At 57.2% G+C, this 22,032-nt stretch overlaps 1 protein-coding gene across 7 annotated transcripts in view; it reads left to right on the forward strand.

Annotated features, from left to right (window-relative positions):
* The first annotated feature begins 3,528 nt into the window (after positions 1–3,528).
* The window catches only part of LOC137453893 (interleukin-13 receptor subunit alpha-2-like), a 34,451-nt gene continuing 15,947 nt past the window's right edge, over positions 3,529–22,032 (forward strand). For 3 of the 7 annotated variants that reach the window (XR_010990478.1, XM_068163576.1, XM_068163581.1), the window contains exons 1-2: positions 3,529–3,812; positions 11,509–11,674. Coding sequence is in view for 6 of the 7 variants with exons in the window: in XM_068163576.1 (XP_068019677.1) it covers positions 11,596–11,674 (79 nt within the window). In the remaining variant the exon portion in view is untranslated. The remainder of the gene's footprint in view (positions 3,813–11,508; positions 11,675–22,032) is intronic. The other 4 variants (XM_068163578.1, XM_068163579.1, XM_068163577.1 and 1 more) reach the window with 3 other exon arrangements.

Raw genomic sequence — 22,032 nt, forward strand, 5'->3', positions numbered from 1 at the left:
CAACCTGCAATGCCATGCAATGAACGTGTGCAAGATACCTGCCAGAGGAGAGAGAAGAGCAGGGGGTTGCTTGTTAGGGCCTGGCCACAACAAAGCAATGCAGCCAAGGGCAGGAAAGCCAGGAGAAGCCCAGCCAGAGCAGAGGAAGAAGAGAGAAAGTTAGTTTGCCCCTCTAAGTTTTCTGGCAGTTGTCTGCCAATGGATTGTTTAGCCCTCATCGTTGTTTTCCTTTTTCCACCCAACAGTGATTTATTTACATTCTATTACTTCCTGATCAGGTTCTGTGGGAAACTTTCCAGGCACATCCTGAAGCTACCACACAGGACCTGCAAGCTTTTCCCCTCTGCTCCCCCTCTGGCCCAGCCCTTAGAGCCAATAGCCCGGTGGCTGAGGGGTTGCTGTCACCCTGTCCCTGGTCTGCAGCGATGAACCCCACAACTCCAGAGGGTTCTGAAGCAGGCATCTTTCTGACAGCGCTGGGGACAGGGGGGACAGATGGGCAGAGGCCAACGGGATGGCATTCAACAAGTCCAAGTGCCAGGGGCTGCACTTTGGCTACGGCAATCCCATGCAGGGCTATAGGCTGGGGTCAGAGTGGCTGAGAGCTGCCAAACAGAGAGGGACCTGGGTGTGCTGATCGACAGCCACCTGAATGTGAGCCTGCAGTGTGCCCAGGTGGCCAGGAGGGCCAATGGCATCCTGGCCTGCATCAGGAACAGTGTGGCCAGCAGGAGCAGGGAGGTCATTGTGCCCCTGTACTCTGCTTTGGTTAGGCCACACCTTGAGTCCTGTGTCCAGTTCTGGGCCCCTCAGTTTAAGAAGGACATTGAAACACTTGAAGGTGTCCAGAGAAGGGCAACAAGGCTGGGGAGAGGCCTTGAGCACAGCCCTGTGAGGAGAGGCTGAGGGAGCTGGGGTTGTTTAGCCTGGAGAAGAGGAGGCTCAGGGGTGACCTCATTGCCTTCTACAACTACCTGAAGGGTGATTGTAGCCAGGAAGGGGTTGGCCTCTTCTCCCAGGCAACCAGCACCAGAACAAGAGGACACAGTCTCAAGCTGTGCCAGGGGAGGTTCAGACTCGAGGTGAGGAGGAAGTTCTTCACCGAGCGAGTCATTCGTCATTGGAACAGGTTGCCCAGGGAGGTGGTTGAGTCATCGACCCTGGAGGCGTTCAAGGGGAGATTGGACGTGGCACTTGGTGCCATGGTCTAGTCATGGGGTCTGTGTTGATAGGTTGGACTCGATGATCCTCGAGGTCCTTTCCAACCTAAGTGATACTGTGAGACTGTGATACTGTGATCTTTCCTCCAAACCCCTGCCCCCTATGGCAGCTCACGCAGGTGCTTATGTGATAAAGACCTACACAGCCTTTAGTGTTCCGAGACCAGGCACAGACAGGGGGAATTCCAGTCAGGGACTCACTAACATTGGCATCCTCCCCCTCTCCGCCCCCGTTCCGCCCTCCAGTAAAGGCTTCCTCACGGTGTGTGTTTCACCTCTGCCCCATGGACTAGTTTTCAGCCTGTCCCACTTCCTCTGATCACAGTTGTCTGCCTTTTATTTTTTTGGAGGTTGCTGTCAATAGGATGCAAACCTTGACCCTTATGGATAAACGTTTCACTGTTCCCCAGGGGGACCCCTTTGATGGAGCAGCTGTGTCTGGTACTGTGCAGTGCAAGGCAGCCTGATTGCCCCTCTGATCAAGGATGGGTCTCTGGTATAGGGTTAGAGAATGAGAGGTCCCTTCCCCAATATAGGATTTGATGTTTCCCCTTCATCATCCCCATGCTGGGATCCCCGTGCCCCAGCAGCCTCGTCTCGCTGCAACCTGCCAGCGGCTGGCTGGAAGCGGTGCACTTCCACAGGGTCCTTGCAGTTCACACTGATCGGGCCGGGGGTGCGGATCAGATTGCATCGTGTGGCAGGCTGCCCCCGAACCCGCCCCTGGCCCCCGCTGCCAGGGCTGGTGCAGAGCCAGCTGCTGCTCACCCTGAGATGTGCTCCCCCTGCGATGTGCTCCCCCTGAGATGTGCTCCCCCTGCGGTGTGCTCCCCCTGAGATGTGCTCCCCCTGCGGTGTGCTCCCCCTGCGGTGTGCTCCCCCTGCGATGTGCTCCCTCTGAGATGTGTTCCCCCTGAGATGTGCTCCCCCTGCGATGTGCTCCCCCTGCGGTGTGCTCCCTCTGAGATGTGCTCCCCCTGCGATGTGCTCCCCCTGCGGTGTGCTCCCTCTGAGATGTGCTCCCCCTGCGATGTGCTCCCCCTGCGATGTGCTCCCCCTGCGATGTGCTCCCCCTGCGGTGTGCTCCCCCTTGCGATGTGCTCCCCCTGCGATGTGCTCCCCCTGCGATGTGCTCCCTCTGAGATGTGCTCCCCCTGCGATGTGCTCCCCCTGAGATGTGCTCCCCCTGCGATGTGCTCCCCCTGCGATGTGCTCCCCCTGAGATGTGCTCCCCCTGCGGTGTGCTCCCTCTGAGATGTGCCCTCCCTGAGATGTGCTCACCCTGCGATGTGCTCCCCCTTGCGATGTGCTCCCCCTGAGATGTGCTCCCCCTGCGGTGTGCTCCCCCTGCGGTGTGCTCCCCCTGCGATGTGCTCCCCCTGCGATGTGCTCACCCTGCGGTGTGCTCCCCCTGAGATGTGCTCCCCCTGCGGTGTGCTCCCCCTGCGGTGTGCTCCCCCTGCGATGTGCTCACCCTGCGGTGTGCTCCCCCTGAGATGTGCTCCCTCTGAGATGTGCTCCCCCTGCGGTGTGCTCCCCCTGCGATGTGCTCCCCCTGAGATGTGCTCCCCCTGCGATGTGCTCCCCCTGAGATGTGCTCCCCCTGCGGTGTGCTCCCCCTGCGATGTGCTCCCCCTGAGATGTGCTCCCCCTGCGGTGTGCTCACCCTGAGATGTGCTCCCCCTGCGGTGTGCTCCCCCTGCGATGTGCTCCCCCTGAGATGTGCTCCCCCTGCGGTGTGCTCCCCCTGCGGTGTGCTCCCCCTGCGATGTGCTCCCCCTGAGATGTGCTCCCCCTGCGATGTGCTCCCCCTGAGATGTGCTCCCCCTGCGGTGTGCTCCCCCTGCGATGTGCTCCCCCTGAGATGTGCTCCCCCTGCGGTGTGCTCACCCTGAGATGTGCTCCCCCTGCGGTGTGCTCCCCCTGCGATGTGCTCCCCCTGAGATGTGCTCCCCCTGCGGTGTGCTCCCCCTGCGATGTGCTCCCCCTGAGATGTGCTCCCCCTGCGGTGTGCTCACCCTGAGATGTGCTCCCCCTGCGGTGTGCTCCCCCTGCGATGTGCTCCCCCTGAGATGTGCTCCCCCTGCGGTGTGCTCCCCCTGCGGTGTGCTCCCCCTGCGATGTGCTCCCCCTGAGATGTGCTCCCCCTGCGGTGTGCTCCCCCTGAGATGTGCTCCCCCTGCAGTGTGCTCCCTCTGAGATGTGCTCCCCCTGCGGTGTGCTCACCCTGCGGTGTGCTCACCCTGAGATGTGCTCCCCCCGCGGTGTGCTCCCCCCGCGGTGTGCTCACCCTGCTGGCCGGGAGAGGATGAGGAGCCCGATGCCTGCGGCGGGCAGTCGGCAGCGCTCCTCCCGTGCATCGCACACACAAACCGCTCTCAGGGCTGGCTCTGCAGGGGCGGCCGCTCGAAGCTTGCTCTCCATCGGCAGGGCGATCCCCGGGACGGCTCTCTCGCCATCTGCTGCGTTTCTGCTTTCTTTTTATTTTTGATTTTCCTTTTTCCTTCCCCCCTCCCCGCTCAAGACAGCCGCTGGGGAGCATTTGCGTCTGGCGCAGTTACCTGGCTCCGAGGAGAAGCACAACTCTTTACGGTAAGCCCCCGAGGAAAAGCTCAGCTCCTTGTGGTAAGCCCTGACCGGAGTTCAGTCTCAGCAGCTCTCTCTGCTGTCCTGAGGCTAAAGGGAGGAGGGGGCTGGAAGAATTTGCCTGCTCCATGTCATGGTTTATTTTGTTGTGTATGCTGTTGAAAGTCCACCTGGCTCTGGTGTAAAGCAGAGTAAGGATCTCTCCATTCCAGCATTTCCATGGAAACTTGACTTTTCCATCTCTCCCTTTTCTCCCCTCACTGGTAGTGATGTCTGTGATCTCGAAATAACGTGGGGTGCATCTGCTCAGAGCTGGAGCTGGTGGCTGAACTGCAGATTTGCATGTGGATGAGTGTGTGTGTGTGTGTGTGTGTGTTTACACCATTGCTGCTCAAACACATCCCATCTCTTGCCAGCCACTCTCTGGCTGCTCTGGGTAACACTGAGGGATATAAAACAGCCTTTGCCTTGGGGGCAGGTGGCTTTCCTGGAGCTTGAGGCACTCTTGGAGGGGCTGGCAATGCTGGCCTGCTCTCCTGGCCCATCTGCTTCCCACATGGTGGCCAGGGATCACCGATGCAAACAGCAGCCCAAGGCTTTCACAGAACCACAAAATGTTGGCAGGGCTTGGAAGGGGCCTCTGGAGATCATCCAGTTCAAGCCTGCTGCTGGAGCAGGGCCACCTACAGCAGGGTGCTCAGGATCACAATGTCCGGGTGGGGTTGGAGGCTCTCCAGAGAAGGAGACTCCACCACCTCTCTGGGCAGCCTGCTCCAGTTTTTCCCTCACTGGAAGATGTCCCTTGCAGATCAGTATCTGCTTCCTCACTGTGCTCATCCTCATTTCAGAGTCCTCTCACTGTTTTTTCGTTCATGGGCAGATTTAAACAGCTGTTCATAGAATTAGCAGAGTTTGTGCCTGTGCTGAATCAGCATTGGGCTGCTGCCAGCAGGTATCTTGCAGGGGCTCTGGCTGGCCGAGCAGCTCCTCTGGGTTACTGTTTGCTGTCTTGGGAGAGCTCTCAGTGCTTTGCAACTGAACAGAACAAAGGCAGTCAGCAGTCCTTGCGGGGGGGAGGCTTTCCCTTTATCTTTTAGATCAGTAAAGCAAATAAAAAGGGGTTTCTCCTCCTCCCTTCCAGCAGCAGGGCAAACTTCGGTACTTCATCAAAATATTTCATGCAGCCTCTTTCAGTGCCTCTAAGGAGTTTACAGGAGACACTGACTTGTTCAAATCTTCCCATGAAGGAAAACATGATGAGAAGGCTCTGACATGAGGAATGAGCACAGTGAGGAAGGAGGCATTGCCCTGTTTCACTTACAGACAGGGAAGAACTGGAGGCTGTGCAGAGCTTCCAGCCCCCCCTGGCCACTGTGACCCTGGGCAAGCTGCTGTGGGTGCCCTGCTGGAGCAGGGTGGGGCTGGACTAGATGCTCTGATGCTCTCCAGAAGTCCCTTCCAACATTCTGTGGTTCAGCCTTGGGCTGCTGTTTGCATTGGTGATCCCTGGCTGCTGTCTGGGAGGCAGAAGGGCCAGGAGAGCAGCCCAGAATTGCCACCACCACCCCCTCACCACCCCCCCAGCCAGTGCCACAAGCTGGAGGATGACCACCTGCCCCCAAGGCAAAGGCTGTTTGATATCCCCCAGGGTTGCAGCTTAGGGTTCAAGGACCAGCCTGTGATACTGTCCTGGACCTTGCTCTTTCTCCTGTGTCTGCCAGCTGCCCAGCTTATGGCTGACCCTGAGCTCACCCCTCTGGATCTGCCTGCCAGATCCTGCTCATAGCAGCAGAGCCTCTATCAGCAGAGCACCTGCAGGACTCACTGGCTGCATTGTGCTGGGGGAAAGACCACTCCTGCCAGCCAGCCTCCTAGGGCTGCCTGGCTGTCCTGGGATGTGCCTGCCCAGACCCAGCAGGGATGACAGCTGAGCACTGGCAGCTGGCAGGTCCTGCCCTGGCCTGGAGATGAATGCAGGAGGCAAAAAAGAAAGTGAGAGCAGGAAGTGCCAAGTGCCTCAGCATTCCAGGAGAGGGCATTCAGCGGTACAGAAACTCTGCCTTCTACTCTTGGTACTCCCCCTGTGCAGTGATGACAGCAGAAGGACCTCTGCCAACACTTCTGCAGACTCTCCAGTACAAGGCACTGGGTAGAGTTTAAAGGAGAAGGGAAAGGGAAACTCCCCTCTGCTTGTTCTAATGGCTCCAGGCCTGGGGAGGAAAACTGAGTTTGAAGAAATGCTGCAGAGCCATCAGGTTCCTCTTGTTTTGAGTTGGCTGAAAGCTGAGGTGCAGCGCTGGCTGTCTTCTCTGCTGGTGCTGGGCAGCAGCATTGTCTTTGCACATCACACATGCTGCTTTGTCCACCACATTTCCTTCCTGATCCATACATCCAGGGCTGGCCTGCAGTGTGCTGCCCACTGCCAGCCTTGCTTTACCACTCTCTGGGAGGGCACCTGGAAATGTCTCTGCCTTCCTAGAATGGCTCAGGTTGGAAGGGACCTCAGGGATCATCTACCCCAACCCCCTGCCATGGGCAGGGAAGCCTCTTAACTATGCTTGGCTGCCCAAGTCTTCATCCAATCCAACCTTCAACACCCCCAGGCAGGAGGCAGCCACAGCCTCCCTGGGCAGCCTGTGCCAGAGTCTCCCCAGCCTCACACTGAAGAACTTCTTCCTCAGCTCCACTCTAACCCTGCTCTGCCTCAGCTCCAAACCATTCCCCCTTGGCCTGGCTCCAGACCCCCTCAGCAGCAGGAGATGTTCCACCTCCTGTCCTCAGGATTTAGCACCGGGAGCCTGGCTGCCTTCTGTCACATCGCTCTGGTGGCCAAGCTGCTTTCCTGCCTCTCAGCAGGGTGCTCAGGTTTTCAGCAGCACGTTGGCAGCCAGCCTGGCAGCTGGCTCTGCCCACTCCAGGAGCTGCATCCCCAGCTGGGTTCAAAGCTCCACAAAGATTAAGGCCTGGGCCATGTCAGGTGAAGTCCTTGCAGCACCCCAAGGGATGTGGTGGGAAGGGTTCCCTCTTCCCTAAGGCAGCCTCTGGCTGTGGGAGCTGATGGGTTTGGTGGGAAGAAGCAAGCAGAGGTTGTTTTGGTAACTCCTCATGGGCTGATGGTCACAGCCTGGTGCCCAGGAGGCTGTGCTTGGCTCCTGCCTGCCCTGCCGCAGCACCTGCCCAGCTACATAGCAGGGAGGTGTAAGAGCAAGTCAAAGAGCAGATGCAGGTAGGGGGAGAAATGGCTTGAGGAGCAGAAGGTGACTCAGTGCAGTGGGAAGGCAGGAGCCAGCACGTCGTGGATGCTTTGGTTAGGGCATGCTGCCAGGGAGGGAGACATTCCCCACATGGACAGCACGTCATCAACAATGAGGGGAAACCAAGATGAGCAGGAGGAGTGCAGAGTGGTGATCAGATGAGCAAAGGGTGATGAGCAGGATGAGTAAGAGGTGATGAGCTGAAGAACAAAGGGTGATGAGCAGGATGAGCAAAGGGTGATGAGCTGAAGAGCAAAGGGTGATGAGCTGAAGAGCAAAGGGTGGTGAGCAGGATGAGCAAAGGGTGATGAGCTGAAGAGCAAAGGGAGCCTGTGGAGGAGCCAGCTGGAAGGCAGAGTGTGTGACATTTGGCTTTTGGCTGGATGGACCTTTCTGGGAGCAGAATTGGTTACAGCAAGTAAAGATTTCAGTGGTGTTAGCTCCCCAGCAGCCACCTTGGTGCCTTACATGACACAGGCACAGTCAAACAGCTCCTGGCCCTGCTTTGAATCAGAGAATCATGGCATGGAAACCTTGCTGTTGGAAGAGCCCTTCAAGAGCACCCAGCCCAACCCTTCTCTGCAAGGCTGGGGCTAAGCCCTGGCCCTCAGCACCACAGCTCTGCCTCTTGGAAACACCTCCAGGCCTGGGGGGATTCAGCCACCCCCTGGGCAGCCTGGGCCAGGCTTGGAGAACCCTTCCAGTGAAGAAGTTTCTTCTAATGTCCAACCTGAACCTCCCCTGGGACAGCTTGAGGCCATTTCCTCTTGTTCTGAGCCTGGGGAGCAGAGCCCAAGCCCCAGCTCACTGCAGCCTCCTCTCTGGGAGCTGCAGAGAGCAATGAGCTCTCTCTCAGCCTTGTCCACACTCAACACCCCCAGCTCCCTCAGCTGCTCCTCCCCAGCCCTGCTCTCCAGACCCTTCCCCAGCTCTGTTGCCCTTCTCTGAACCTGCTCCAGCTCCTCAATGTCCTTCTTGGAGTGAGGGACCCAAAACTGAACCCAGGACTCAAGGTGTGGCTTGTACACAAGGTGTACTCAAGGTGTGCTGAGCCCAGGGGCAAAATCCCTGCCCTGCTCCTGCTGCCCACACCACTGCTGCTCCAGGCCAGGCTGCTGGTGGCCTTCTTGCCCACCTGGGCAGCCTCTGGCTGATGTTCAGCTGCTGTCACCCAGCACCCCCAGGGCTTTCTCTGCTGGGCAGTTTCCCAGTTGTGACCCAAGAGCAGGACCCAGCACTTGGACTTGCTGAATCTCATCCAACTGGCCACAGCCTGTCCAAGTCTCTGCCAGCCCTCCAGCAGATCACCTCTCCCACCCAGCTTGGTGCCTTCTGCAAACTCCCCGAGGGTGCCTCAATCCCCTCCTCCAGACCACTGCTAAAGTCAGTAAAGAGAAGTGGCCCCGGCACTGAGCCCTGGGAAACACCACTGGTGCCTGGCCACCAGCTGCAGTTATTTCCCTTCCCCACCACCCTTTGGGCCCAGCTGGCAGCCAGTTTGTGACCCGGGGCAGTGTCCACCCCCCCAGGCCACGAGCAGCCAGTTCCTGCAGGAGGATGCTGTGGGGGAGGGCAGCCACAGGCACAGGAGCGAGCCCCTGGGGGCAGGGCTCTCTGGCTGCCCGTGCCCTGGGGCTCTGAGCACAGGGGGGCACAGGGCACAGCAGTGGGTGGCTGAGCCCAGGCACAGCTCTGCTGGCAGCAGGCTTGGGGCTGGGCACGGGGTTGAGAAGGCATCCTGCCAGCTCTGTGTGTGTGTCTCTGTGTCTGTGTGTGTGTCTGTGTGTGTGTCTGTGTGTGAGTCTGTGTGTCTGTGTCTGTCTGTGTGTGTCTGTCTGTGTGTGTGTATGTCTGTGTGTGTGTGAGTGTGTGTCTTGCTGCTGAGCCAGAGTGGATATATTTTTGTCAATGCTTTCCCCAGGAGCTTCTCCTCTCCTCAGGCAGGAGGTTTCTCACAGCTTGAGCCCAGCTAGGTGGTCAGTAAGGGGGAAGTCACCTGCCTGTCCCTGCCCTCAGCTCAAGGCCGTGAGGTTGTGGTCCAGCATGTGCAGAGCTTTGCCCTGTGTCTCTCCCAGCTTGCTAGGACATTGCTGACAGCTGCAGCTGGTAAGAGCCAAGCTCTGAGCCCAGGACCTCTGCAGGACTGTGCGCAGCCACCAGTGGCTCTGCCACCCACAGGCTCTGCCTCCTCTCAACATTGCTCCAACAGGGCACAGGAGTGACAGAGTGCCAGCATGGTGAGGGCTGGAAGGGACCCTGGAGCTCATCCAGTCCAACCCCCCTGCCAGAGCAGGGGCACCCAGAGTGAATCCCACAGGAACACTTCCAGGTTGAGTGCCTCCAGCGGTGCCTCTCTGGGCAGCCCGGTCCGGGGCTCTGCCACCCTCAAAGCGAAGACTTTTCCCCCTTGATCTTTATGTGGAACATTCTGTGTCCCAGTTTGTGTCCACTGCTTATTGTCCTGTCACTGGACACCACTGGGAAGAGCCTGGCCCCATCCTCCTGACACCTCCAGGACCAGCAGGAGGATTGCATTAATGCTGGCAGGGAGAGAGCACGGCATGAGCAGCAGGTATCAGTGCAGTGGTGTAAGGAGAGGGCAAGAAGCCACCTTGCAGCTTGCAGAGGGAGCTGGTGAGGGTGTTGGGGGGGTGGCTGGGTGGGCAGGCACCCACTGCTGCTTCCCAGCTGTCCTGGTGCTGCCAGCTGCCTCATGCAGCCCTGCTGGCCAAAATCCCACCTCTGCTTTTCCCCCAACCCTAATTTTCTCTGAAGTGACCCAGCCTGAGCACTTGGGAGCTGGCACTCACCCTGCTGGCAAACATTCCTCAGCTGCTGTGAGTGCTCTGGGGAGTGTGACCCTTTCTGCTGGAGCAGCTTGCACAAGCAAATGCCACCCCTGTTAGATCTTCATCTTGCATAACTCTGAAGGCAGAGCCATACATTTACCAGCAGCCAGGGACTTTCCCCCCATCCTGTGCAGACAGTCAGAAGGAAGCAGCCAGCACTGTGCATAACCCCCTCAGCCCCAACAGTCACAGGATGCTCAAGGCAGCAAGGTTTGTACTGCCCCTTGCTGTGGCTTTGTGCTTGGAAGAGATGGGAAGCAAGGAGCTGCTCAGTGGTCTCCAACCATGCCCAAAGCCTCCCTGGCCTTCTGGGGTTGTTTTCCAACCCAATGCCCCTGCAGATCAAGCCAGTGGTGTGTCATGGGCCTCCTGCTTCACAGCTCCTCTTGGCACCTGTCAAGACTAAGTGGTCTTCACAGTCTGAGAGCCCTTCCCTGCCCTCCTCTCAAGTATCCAAAGCTCTGGTCACACTCAGCACACAGCACTGCTGGCTGCTTTCCTCCTTAGCACAGTGAAAGGCAAAAAGGGTCTGAAATATGCCTTGCAACTGCCCCAAAGCAGGAAGGGTGGCCATGCTCCTTCCACTGGGACCTCATTGGAGCCAGAACCAAGCCCCCAGGGTGATGGGAATAGCTTCACACCTGACAAGTGACTGTGCTTCCCTCAGCCCTGCATGGAGGCTGCCAGGGCAGCTAAAGAGGAGAACTGGCAGGTGGCAAAGGGCCTGATGCTGCCTCTGCTGCTCCAAAGCATTCCCTTGACCCCATCTGGGAAGCAAAACCACATCCTTCCCAAGAGGGAACAGTCATGGAGGAGCTGGAGCAGGACAGAGGAGGGCAACCAAGCTGGGGAAGGGTCTGGAGAGCAGGGCTGGGCAGGAGCAGCTGAGGGAGCTGGGGGTGTTCAGTGTGGAGGAGGAGAGGCAGAGGGGAGACCTCATTGCTCTCTGCAGCTCCCTGAAAGGAGGTTGGAGCCAGGTTGGCTTGGTCCCGTCTACCCCCAGCTTGGGGCTGACCTCAGGAAGAGCAGCTCTGGGGAAAAGGACCTGGGGGTCCTGGCAGTCAGCAGGATGCCCACAGGGCAGCAAAGGGCCCTGGTGGCCAGGAAAGCCAAAGGTATCCTGGGAGGCATCAAGGAGAGTGCGGCCAGCAGGTTGTGGGAGGATCTCTTGCTCCTCTACTCTGCCCTGGTGAGGCTTCATCTCGAGCACTGTGTCCAGTTCTGGGCTCCCCAGCTGAAGGAGGACAAGGAACTCCAGGAGAGAGTCCAGCACAGGGCCAGGGAGCTGCTGAGGCACTGGACCAGCTCTCAGCTGGGGAGAGGCACAGAGGAAGTGCTGCAGGTGGCTTGGTGAGTCAGGTACAGGCTGCTGTGTCTTCAGAGAGAGGTGAGTTAGGCAGAAACTGTTTCACATGGAGCCAAAGCCATCCATGTGCTGCCATATCCTGAAGTTCCAAGCCCAGGTGCCCTGGGCAATGATTAATCCCAGCTGGCAAACACAGCTCAAGGTCCTTCTCACCAGTGCCCATTCCTGGTGCACAGCAATGCCAGGGCCCTGCCAGTGCACAGAAGCCTTTCAGCTCTGTTTTCTTCCTCCAGCCTCCTTGCAGATGTGCCATGGGAGCACTGCTGTGACGCCAGAAGAGTGCTGCTGTCACCCCACACCTTGTCCATCTGGAACTCCAAATGGCTGTGCAGAGGCTCTCCGTGCTCTGGGTGATGCTGCTGTGGGGCTGTGCGGTGTCCTTCTCTTCCCACACCACAGGTACAGCCCTCCCTGCCCTTCCCTCCCCTTCCTCCCCTTCCCCCTTGCCCTCCTGCCTCCCCACCCCCCACCCCTGCCTCCACATCAGCTTCAAGATCAGAATCAGTCACAGAATGGTCAGGGCTGGAAGGGGCCTCAAGGATCATCCTGTTCAGCCCCCCTGCCATGGGCAGGGACATCTCACACTAGACCAGAACAAGCCCTGAGGAAATTCTTAGCATTCTGGCTTTCATTTCATTCCCTGCACCTATGCCCTGCTTCAATTATTTCCCATTTGCAATCAGAGAAATATACAACTGACCAGAGAGCCAGGAGGATGCTCAGGGGCCTTGAGCATCTCCCCTGAGAGAGACTGAGAGCCCTGGGGCTGTTTAGTCTGGAGAGGAGAAGGCTGAGAGGGATCTGATCAATGTCCATCAATAGCTGAGGGCTGGGGAGCAAGTGGAGGGGGTCAATCTCTTGGGTGGTGCACAGGAATAAGATAAGGAACAGCAGGTTCAAGCTTGAGTATAGAAGGTTCCACCTCAACATGAGGAGAAACGTCCTTGGTGTGAGGGTGCTGAGCCCTGGAGCAGGCTGCCCAGAGAGGTTCTGGAGTCTCCTTCTCTGGAGCCTTTCCTACCCCACCTGGATGAGTTCCTGTGCCAGGCTTCCCTGGGTGATGCTGCCATCTGGCAGGGAGTTGGACTGGATGGTCTCTGGAGATCCCTTCCAACCTCCAATGCTCTGTGGTGCTGTGATTCTATCATACAGACATTTATTACATGCCTAAATTACAGGGGAGATGGGGAAACAAGCTGCCTTTGTGGTATTGATGTCCAGAATTCCTCTGAACTGAGTGAGAAATCCCTGCCATGCTTTGGTACTCTGAGCTTGGCAGACACACACACCGATGCTTGGAGCACCTCCAGGAAGGAGCTGATGCTCTCAAGGCCAAGGTCTCTGAGCAAGGCACTTGAGCAGTGTGAGGTCAGCTGTCACCATGAGCAAAGTCCATTGAGTCCATTGAGGCCTGGCTCCTCTGGTGGAGGCCAGCACTCAGTCCCTTGAGGAAGTTAAACACTCCGAGCTGGGTTAGGAACTGGCTGGAGGCTGAGCCCAGAGAGTGGTGGTGAATGGTGCCACAGCCAGCTGGCAGCCAGGCACCAGTGGTGTGCCCCAGGGATCAGTGCTGGGCCCTGTGCTCTTTAACATCTTCATTGATGATCTGGATGAGGGCATTGAGTCAGTCATCAGCAAGTTTGCAGCTGACACCAAGTTAGGGGCAGATGTTGGTCAGTTAGAGGACAAAAGGGCTCTGCAGAGGGACCTCAACAGGCTGGACAGATGGGCAGAGGCCAACAGGATGGCATTCAACAAGTCCAAGTGCCAGGGGCTGCACTTTGGCCACAACAACCCCAGGCAGAGTTACAGGCTGGGGTCAGAGTGGCTGAGAGCTGCCAAACAGAGAGGGACCTGGGGGTGCTGATTGACAGCTGCCTGAACATGAGCCAGCAGTGTGCCCAGGTGGCCAAGAAGGCCAAGGGCATCCTGGCCTGCATCAGGAATAGTGTGGCCAGCAGGAGCAGGGAAGTCCTTGTGCCCTGTGCTCAGCACTGATTAGGCCACACCTTGAGTCCTGTGTCCAATTCTGGGCTCCTCAGGTTAGGAAGGACATTGAGAGACTTGAAGGTGTCCAGAGAAGGGCAACAAGGCTGGGGAGAGGCCTTGAGCACAGCCCTGTGAGGAGAGGCTGAGGGAGCTGGGGTTGTTTAGCCTGGAGAAGAGGAGGCTCAGGGGAGACCTCATTGCCCTCTACAACTACCTGAAGGGAGGTTGTGGCCGGGAGGGGGTTGGTCTCTTCTCCCAGGCAGCCAGCACCAGAACAAGAGGACACAGTCTCAAGCTGCACCAGGGGAAGTTTAGGCTGGAGGTGAGGAGAAAATTCTTCACTGAGAGAGTCATTGGTCATTGGGATGTGCTGCCCAGGGAGGTGGTGGAGTCCCCATCCCTGGAGGTGTTCAAGAGGGGACTGGATGTGGCACTTGGTGCCATGGTCTAGTCATGAGGTCTGTGGTGACAGGTTGGACTCTTTCAGGTCACTTCCAACTTTGGTGATTCTGTGACACTGTGATACTGTGAAAGCTTCACAGATGCACAGAATGGGTTGGAAGAGACCTCAGAGCTCATCCAGTTCCAACTCCCTGCTCCCACCAGCACAGGCTGCTCAAGGCCTCATCCAGCCTGGCCTTCAACACCTCCAGGCAGGAGGCAGCCACAGCCTCCCTGGGCAGCCTGTGCCAGAGTCTCCCCAGCCTCACTCTCAACAATTTCTTCCTCATCTCCAGGCTCAATCTCTCCTCTCCCAGCTCAAAGCCATTGTTCCTCAGCCTGGCACTCCCAGCCCTTGTCACAAGTCCCTCCCCAGCTCTCCTGGAGCCCTTCAGGTCCTGGCAGGCAGCTCTGAGGTCTCCCTGGAGCCTTCTCTTCTCCAGGCTGCACAGCCCCAACTCTCCCAGCCTGGCCCCACAGGGGAGGTTCTGCAGCCTCTGAGAATCTTCATGATTCCTTTGAGTACCTCTTTGCTGCCCCACCCTCAGCAGCCCTCCCTTACTAGCCACATCCTCCAAAGCAGCTTTGCCATCCTCTCCAGAGCTCAGCCAGTGTTTCCTCACAAGGCTGTTGTTTACAATTGCAATTGTTCTGAAAGAAAGAAAATGAAAAAATCTGAATGTTTAGGTCAAGCTTAAGATGGAAACAAATTTCCAGCCATGATCATTTCCAGTCAGAGACTTGTTCTGACTAACCCTTCCTTGCCAGCTCAGCCCCAGGCTCCTGACAAGGGCTGACAGCTTTCTGCTGCTCTGTTTGCATGGCTGTGAGGCTCAGCAGTTATCACAGGACCACAGCTCACAGGATGTCAGGGGTTGGAAAGGACCTCTGGAGAGCTTGAACTCCAAGTCCTGCCAGAGCAGGAGCATAGAATCCAGCCCATGTCACTCAGAACACATCCAGACAGGGCTGGAAAGGCTCCAGAGGAGACTCCACAACCTCTCTGGGCAGCCTGCTCCAGGGCGCTGTGACCCTCACAGTGCAGAAGTTCCTCCTCCTGTTGAGGTGGAACCTCCTGTGCTGGAGTTTCCATCTACTACCCCTTGGCCTAGCATAGTATCACAGTATCAGTCAGGGTTGGAAGGGACCACAAGGATCATCTAGTTCCAACCCCCCTGCCATGGGCAGGGACACCCCACACTAGATCAGCCTGGCCACAGCCTCAGCCAGCCTGGCCTTAAACACCTCCAGGGACAGGGCCTCGACTACCTCCCTGGACAACCCATTCCAGGGCTTCACCACTCTCATGGGGAAGAACTTCCTCCTCCCCTCCAGCCTGAATCTCCCCACCTCCAGCTTCATTCCATTCCCCCTAGTCCTATCACTACCTGAGATCCTGAGCAGTCCCTCCCCAGCCTTCCTGTAGGCCCCCTGCAGATCCTGGAAGGCCACAATGAGGTCACCTGGGAGCCTTCTCTTCTGCAGACTGAACAGCCCCAACTCCTTCAGTCTGTCCTCATAGGAGAGGTGCTCCAGCCCTCTGCTCATCCTCCTGGCCCTTCTCTGGACACCTTCCAGCACCTCCACATCCCTCTTGTAATAGGGGCTCCAGAACTGGAGGCAGTACTCCAGGTGGGGTCTCACCAGGGCTGAGTAGAGGGGGAGGATCACCTCCCTCGACCTGCTGGCCACACTTCTCCTGATGCAGCCCAGGATCTGATTGGCTTTGCAGGCTGCAAGTACACACTGAGAGCTCCTGGTGAGCTTCTCCTCCCCCAGCACCCCCAAGTCTCTCTCCTCAGGGCTGCTTTCCAGCCACTCACTGCCCAGCCTGGATTTGTGCCTGGGATTGCCTCCACCCAGCTGCAGGACCCTGCCCTTGCTCTTGTTGAACCTCATGAGGTTGGCTTGTGCCCACCTCTCCAGCCTGTCCAGGTCCCTCTGGATGGATCCCTTCCCTCCAGCCTGTCTGCTGCACCACACAGCTTGGTGTCATCAGCCAACCTGCTGAGGGTGCACTCAATGCCACTGTCCATGGCACCCACAGAGATGTTGAACAAGACAGGTCCCAGGACTGATCCCTGAGGGACTCCTCTTGTCCCTGGCCTCCACTGGGACATGGAGCCATGGACAGCCACTCTTTGGGTGCAGCCATCAAGCCAGTTCCTTATCCATCTAGTGGTCACCCATCACACCCATGTGTCACCAGCCTGGAGCCCAGGATGTGGTGCAGGACAGTGTCGAAGGCTGTGCTCAGGCCCAGGCAAACAACAGCAGCTGCTCTCCCCTCAGCTATTGATGTTGTCACCTGTTCAGAGAAGGCCACCAGGTTGGTCAGGCAGGACTTGCCCTTGGCAAAGCCATGCTGACTGTTCCCAATCACCTCTTCACTATTCTTCTGAGCCAGTAGTGCCTCCAGGAGGATCTGCTCCATGGTCTTTCCGGGCACAGAGGTGAGACTGCCTGGCCTGGAGTTCCCTGGTTCCTCCTTCTTTCCCTTTTTGCAGATGGGGGCAATGTTTCCCCTTTTCCAGTCTGTGGGGACTGCCCCAGACTGCCAGGACTTTTGAAATATAATAGAGAGGGGTTTAGCAACCTCCTCTGCCAGTTCTCTCAGCACCCGTGGGTGTATCCCCTCGGGTCCCATGGACTTGAACACTTTCAGGTTCTTCAGGTGATCACCAACCTGACCTGCACTTATCATGGGCAGTTCTTCCTCCCTGTCCCTGGCATTGTCTTCCACAGCATCAGGAGTGTGGCTAGAGGCCCTTGCAGTGAAGCCTGAGCTAAAGAAGTTAAGTACCTCAGCCTTTTCCTCATCACTTGTGACCATGTCACCAGTTTCCTTTCTGAGGGGGCCCACACCTTCCCTAGGCTTCTTCTTCCCATTCATACACCTGTAGAAGTTCTTAGTGTTCCCTTTAACCTCCCTGGCTAGATTCAATTCAAACTCTGCTTTGCCTTTCCTAACCAGGACTCTTGCTGCTGGGGCAGCTTCCTTATCTCCCCCCTGTTCTACCTGTCCTTCTCTCCACTGCCTGTAGAGTTTCTTTTGAAGTGCTAGTGTGTCCAGTAGCTCCTTGCCCATCCAGGCAGGCCTCCTAGCATTCTTTCCTGCTTGTCTCTTTGTTGGTACACAGAGCTCCTGGACACAGAGGAGGTGGTCCTTGAATACTGACCAGCTGTCCCGGGTCCCTCTTCCCTCCAGGGCTTTGTCCCATGACACTTTGGCTAGCAGATCCCTGAAGCCATCCAAGTCTGCACACCTAAAGCCTAGGGCTGTGAGCTTGGAATACTTCCTCCTGATTGCCCTGAGGAGATTCAATTCAACTGCTTCATGGTCACTGCAGCCAAGGCAGTCTATGAGCCTCACATTGCTTACCAGCCCTTCCCTGTTGGTGAGAACAAGGTCCAGCATAGCACCATTTCTTGTTGGTTCCTCTACCATTTGGAGGAGGAAGTTGTCTTCTCTGCAGTCCAGGAACATCCTGGATTGCTGGTGCCTTGCTGTGTTGTCCCTCCAGCAGATGTCAGGGTGGTTGAAATCACCCATGAGGACCAGGGCTTGTGACCTGGAAGCTGCTTCTCTTTGCCTGTGGAGGGCCTCATCTGCTTGGACCTGCTGGTCAGGTGGCCTGTAGGAGACCCCCACAGTAATATCTCCTTCCCCTGTCCTGCCTTTAATTTTAACCCATACACTCTCAACCAGCTCATCATCCCTCCCCAGTTGGAGCTCCACTGATTCCAACTGGCTATTGACATAGAGGGCAGCACCTCCTCCTCTCCTTCCCTGCCTGTCCTTCCTAAAGAGTTTATACCCATCTATCCCTACATTCCAGTCATGGGAATAATCCCACCAAGTGTCAGTGACAGCCACTATGTCGTGGCATCCCAGCAGCACAGTGCCCTTAACTCATCCTGTTTGTTGCCCAAGTTGTGCACATTCACACTTCAGCTGGGCTGGCCAGCATTTCCCTCCAGTCCTGGCTCACTGGAGAGGTCCCAGGTGACTGAAACTGGCCAAGGTGGTCCCCATCCACAAGAAAGGTCAGATGGAGGAACCTGGAAACTCCAGGCCTGGCAGCCTGACCTCAGTGCCAGGGAAAGTGATGGAGCAGATTATCCTGGCAGCAATAACTGCACACCTGAAGGATGGCCAAGGGCTCAGGTCCAGCCAACATGGATTTAGGAAGGGCAGGTCCTGCCTCTCCAACCTGATCTCCTTCCATGCCCAGGTGACTGCCTGGTAGATGTGGGGCAGGCTGTGGATGTGGTCTGCCTGGACTTCAGCAAGGCCTTTGACACTGTCCCCCACAGCAAACTGCTGCCTAAACTGTCAGCCCCTGGCTTGGACAGCAGCACTCTGTGCTGGGTTAGGAACTGGCTGGAGGCTGAGCCCAGAGAGTGGTGGTGAATGGTGCCACAGCCAGCTGGCAGCCAGGCACCAGTGGTGTGCCCCAGGGATCAGTGCTGGGCTCTGTGCTCTTTAACATCTTCAGTGATGATCTGGATGAGGGCATCAGCACATTTGCAGATGACACCAAGCTGGGAGCAGATGTTGGTCAGTTAGAGGACAGAAGGGCTCTGCAGAGGGACCTCGACCGACTGGACAGATGGGCAGAGGCCAACAGGATGGCATTCAACAAGTCCAAGTGCCAGGGGCTGCACTTTGGCCACAGCAACCCCAGGCAGAGCTACAGGCTGGGGTCAGAGTGGCTGAGAGCTGCCAAACAGAGGGGGACCTGGGGGTGCTGATTGACAGCTGCCTGAATATGAGCCAGCAGTGTGCCCAGGTGGCCAAGAAGGCCAATGGCATCCTGGCCTGCATTAGGAATAGTGTGGCCAGCAGGAGCAGGGAAGTCATTGTGCCCCTGGACTCGGCATTGGTTAGGCCACACCTTGAGTCCTGTGTCCAGTTCTGGGCTCCTCAGGTTAGGAAGGACATTGAGAGACTTGAAGGTGTCCAGAGAAGGGCAACAAGGCTGGGGAGAGGCCTTGAGCACAGCCCTGTGAGGAGAGGCTGAGGGAGCTGGGGTTGCTTAGCCTGGAGAAGAGGAGGCTCAGGGGTGACCTCATTGCCCTCTACAACTACCTGAAAGGTGGTTGTAGCCGGGAGGGGGTTGGTCTCTTCTCCCAGGCAAGCAGCACCAGAACAAGAGGACACAGTCTCAAGCTGTGCCAGGGGAGGTTTAGGCTGGAGGTGAAGAGAAAGTTCTTCACCGAGCGAGTCGTTCGTCATTGGAATGTGCTGCCCAGGGAGGTGGTGGAGTCCCCATCCCTGGAGGTGTTCAAGAGGGGATTGGATGTGGCACTTGGTGCCATGGTCTAGTCATGGGGTCTGTGTTGATAGGTTGGACTCGATGATCCTCGAGGTCCTTTCCAACCTAAGTTATACTGTGAGACTGTGGCCCTGTCCTCCTCTTGTGCCAATTCCCCTCGGTTTCCACAGAATGTCCTGGTGGATCATTGGTGGCTTGCCTCAGGGCAGCAAGTTGAGAGCCCTTACCAGCTCTCCTTCTCTCTGCTGCTGGTGAGCTGCCCCTCTGTTTGTCACCGGCCAGCAGGAGACTATTAACCCCTTCCCCCTTCAAATCTAGTTTAAAGCCCTATCAATGAGCCCTGCCAATTCCTGCCCCAGGATCCTTTTCCCCCTCTGGGACAAGTGTGTCCCATAAGTTGTTTTCAGCTCTGGTGCCTTGAAAACCAATCCATGGTTGTGGAACCCAAAGCCCTGTCGATGGCTCCAGCCCCTGAGTCATGAATTGACCTGTTGGCCCTTCCTCAGTGTTTCCTCATCCATTGCTGACAGAACACTGAGGAAGGGCCAACTGAGCAGAGCCTGCCCCTGTCCCTGTCCCTTCCTTCCTGACCCCCAGCCCTCAGCTATTGATAGACATTGATCAGATCCCTCTCAGCCTTCTCCTCTCCAGACTAAACAGCCCCAGGGCTCTCAGTCTCTCTTCATCAGGCAGTCTCCAGTCCCTCCAGCATCCTGATAGCCACCTGGCAAGCACAGGGGAGCCCATCCCATCCCCCAGCCACCCCACCAGATCTCCTCAGCTGGCCTGGGATGGGAATTGCACACATGGCAGCTACCACCCCAGGGCTTGCCTTTGGGGCACGGGGCATGGTGATATGGAGCTTGTCCTTGCCCTGGCCCTGGTGGGCTCTCAGCCTGAGCTGTCTGGAGGTAGGATCACCTGTTCTGCTTCACCCCACTCCCTCCTGCCCCTTCTGGAGGAGCCATGTATTCATTTTTTAGTAGCTGCAGCCCTTCAAACACCGTTCCTGCAGCCTTGCTCTCCCCTGCACTGCTTCTCCCTTTCCTGGAGCCTTTGCATGCTCATGAAGAGCAGGAGGTGAGGGCATCGCCCCTGCTCCCACCTCTGATGCTCACCACAGCCCAGCTGGAGCACTCTTTGTACAGGCAGAACTGCTCCCCCTCCTCCAGCCAAGCTGGGAAGCACATGCCTGACCTAGCAGAGCACAGATGCTCATCCTCTGTGGGAACATGGGGCTGCTGAATGCCCCTTTGCCCCTGGAGCAAGCCCACCACCCCACTGGGAGCCCAGGCTGCATTCCTGGCACTCAGAGGTGGTGGGAGGGAGAGTGTTTGATCTGTTGCACAGCAAAGCCACTCCACAGCTACTGTTTCTCCAAATTATTACAGTCTGTAGCTCCTCACCCCAGCACCTCCCCAAGCCCATTGCCATGGCATTCTCCTTTGCCATCTAATGTAGCAATGAATCCCGCCTGCAGCTTCACAGGCTGGGAAGAAGTGGCATCTGCAGACTGCTGCCTGTGGTGTGCTTTTTTTGGGAGAGTGTCCTTAGAAACAAATCCTCCTCCCAATGTTCCCTGCAGCCTTCCCAAGGAGCATGGCACAGCTGGGTTTGCATCCCTGTCTTGCACTGAAAGATACTCCCAGGCTCTGCTCTCCTCATGGATGTATTACCAAAATATAGCAAAAGGGGAGAATGAGGCAAATCCTCATGAAGGCATGAAGAAGGTGGCAGAGAAGGCAGTGACCCAGGGACCAGACCTCCCCTGCAGTGCTGTGCACAGCTCTGGAGCCCTCGGCACAGAAGGACATGGACCTGGGCGAGCAGGCCCAGAGGAGACAACAAAGATGCTCAGGGTACTGCAGCAGCTCTGCTATGGGGACAGACTGAGAGAGTTGGGACTGAGAGAGTTCAGCCTGGAGAAAAGAAGACTCTGGGGAGACCTCAGAGCAGCCTGCCAGGACCTGCAGGGGCTCCATGCAGGCTGCAGAGGGACTGTTCCCAAAGGCCTGCAGGGACAGCCCCAGGGGCAGTGGTTTGAGATGAGCAGAGGGGAATGCAAATCTTGCCTTGCACACTGATCCCTGATACCTGCAGGGCTCCCAGGGTGAATCAAAGCAATCACTGCTGGTTAACCTGGCTGCTTCCACAGTTCATTAGTACCTGCACTGCATTCAGCTCTGAGCCCTCAGCACAGGAAGGACCTGGAGCTGATGGAGAGGGTCCAGAGGAGAGCCAGAAAATGATCAGGGGGCTGGAGAGCCTCTGCTCTGGGGACAGGCTGAGGGAGCTGGGGGTGCTCGGCCAGGAGAAGGGAAGGCTCCAGGCAGACCTCAGAGCTGCCTGCCAGCACCTGCAGGGGCTCCATGCAGGCTGCAGAGGGACTGTTCCCAAAGGCCTGCAGGGACAGCCCCAGGGGCAATGGTTTGAAATGAGAGCAGAGCAGATTGAGATTGGATGTGAGGAACAAGTTCTGCCCAGGAGGCTGCTGGAACACTGCAGCAGGCTGCCCAGGGAGGTGGTTGAGGCTCCATCCCTGGAGCTATTGCAGGTGAGGTTGGAGAGGGCTCTGGGAAACCTGCTCCAGTGGAGGATGTCCCTGCTGGGTGCAGGGGGTTGGACTGGGTGAGCTCTGGATCTCCCTTCCAGCCCAGCCCAGGCTGTGATTGTAGGATTCTGTGACAAACAGAGAAATGGTGCAGTGGCAGGGCCAGGAGACAGGCTCCTGACCAGCATGGCAAAAACCTGTCTGAATGTGCAGCAAGGCCAATGGAGAGCCTCACCTCTGCAGAGGGCAATCCCTCAGGTGTGACCACCATTGGCTTCATGGAGTTAATAAAACTGAGTGGACAAACAGCTTTCCTCAGGCAGAGCTGGGCTTGGAGGAAGGATGTCTAAGGACAGAGTACATCCATAGGATGTTTATTAGAGCCTGGCAGCATCTAATATTAGCTTGGTAACAGGCAGCCTGCCTGGGAAAGCACTCTGGGGGAGAGCTGACGGACCTTCAAAGTCAGAGTGGTTTCAGCTTTCTGCTTTGCAGGG

The sequence above is a fragment of the Melanerpes formicivorus genome, unplaced genomic scaffold (assembly GCF_026170545.1).
Source record: "Melanerpes formicivorus ecotype bairdi unplaced genomic scaffold, bMelFor1.0.p_v2 SCAF_73, whole genome shotgun sequence".
Classification (NCBI taxonomy): domain Eukaryota; kingdom Metazoa; phylum Chordata; class Aves; order Piciformes; family Picidae; genus Melanerpes; species Melanerpes formicivorus.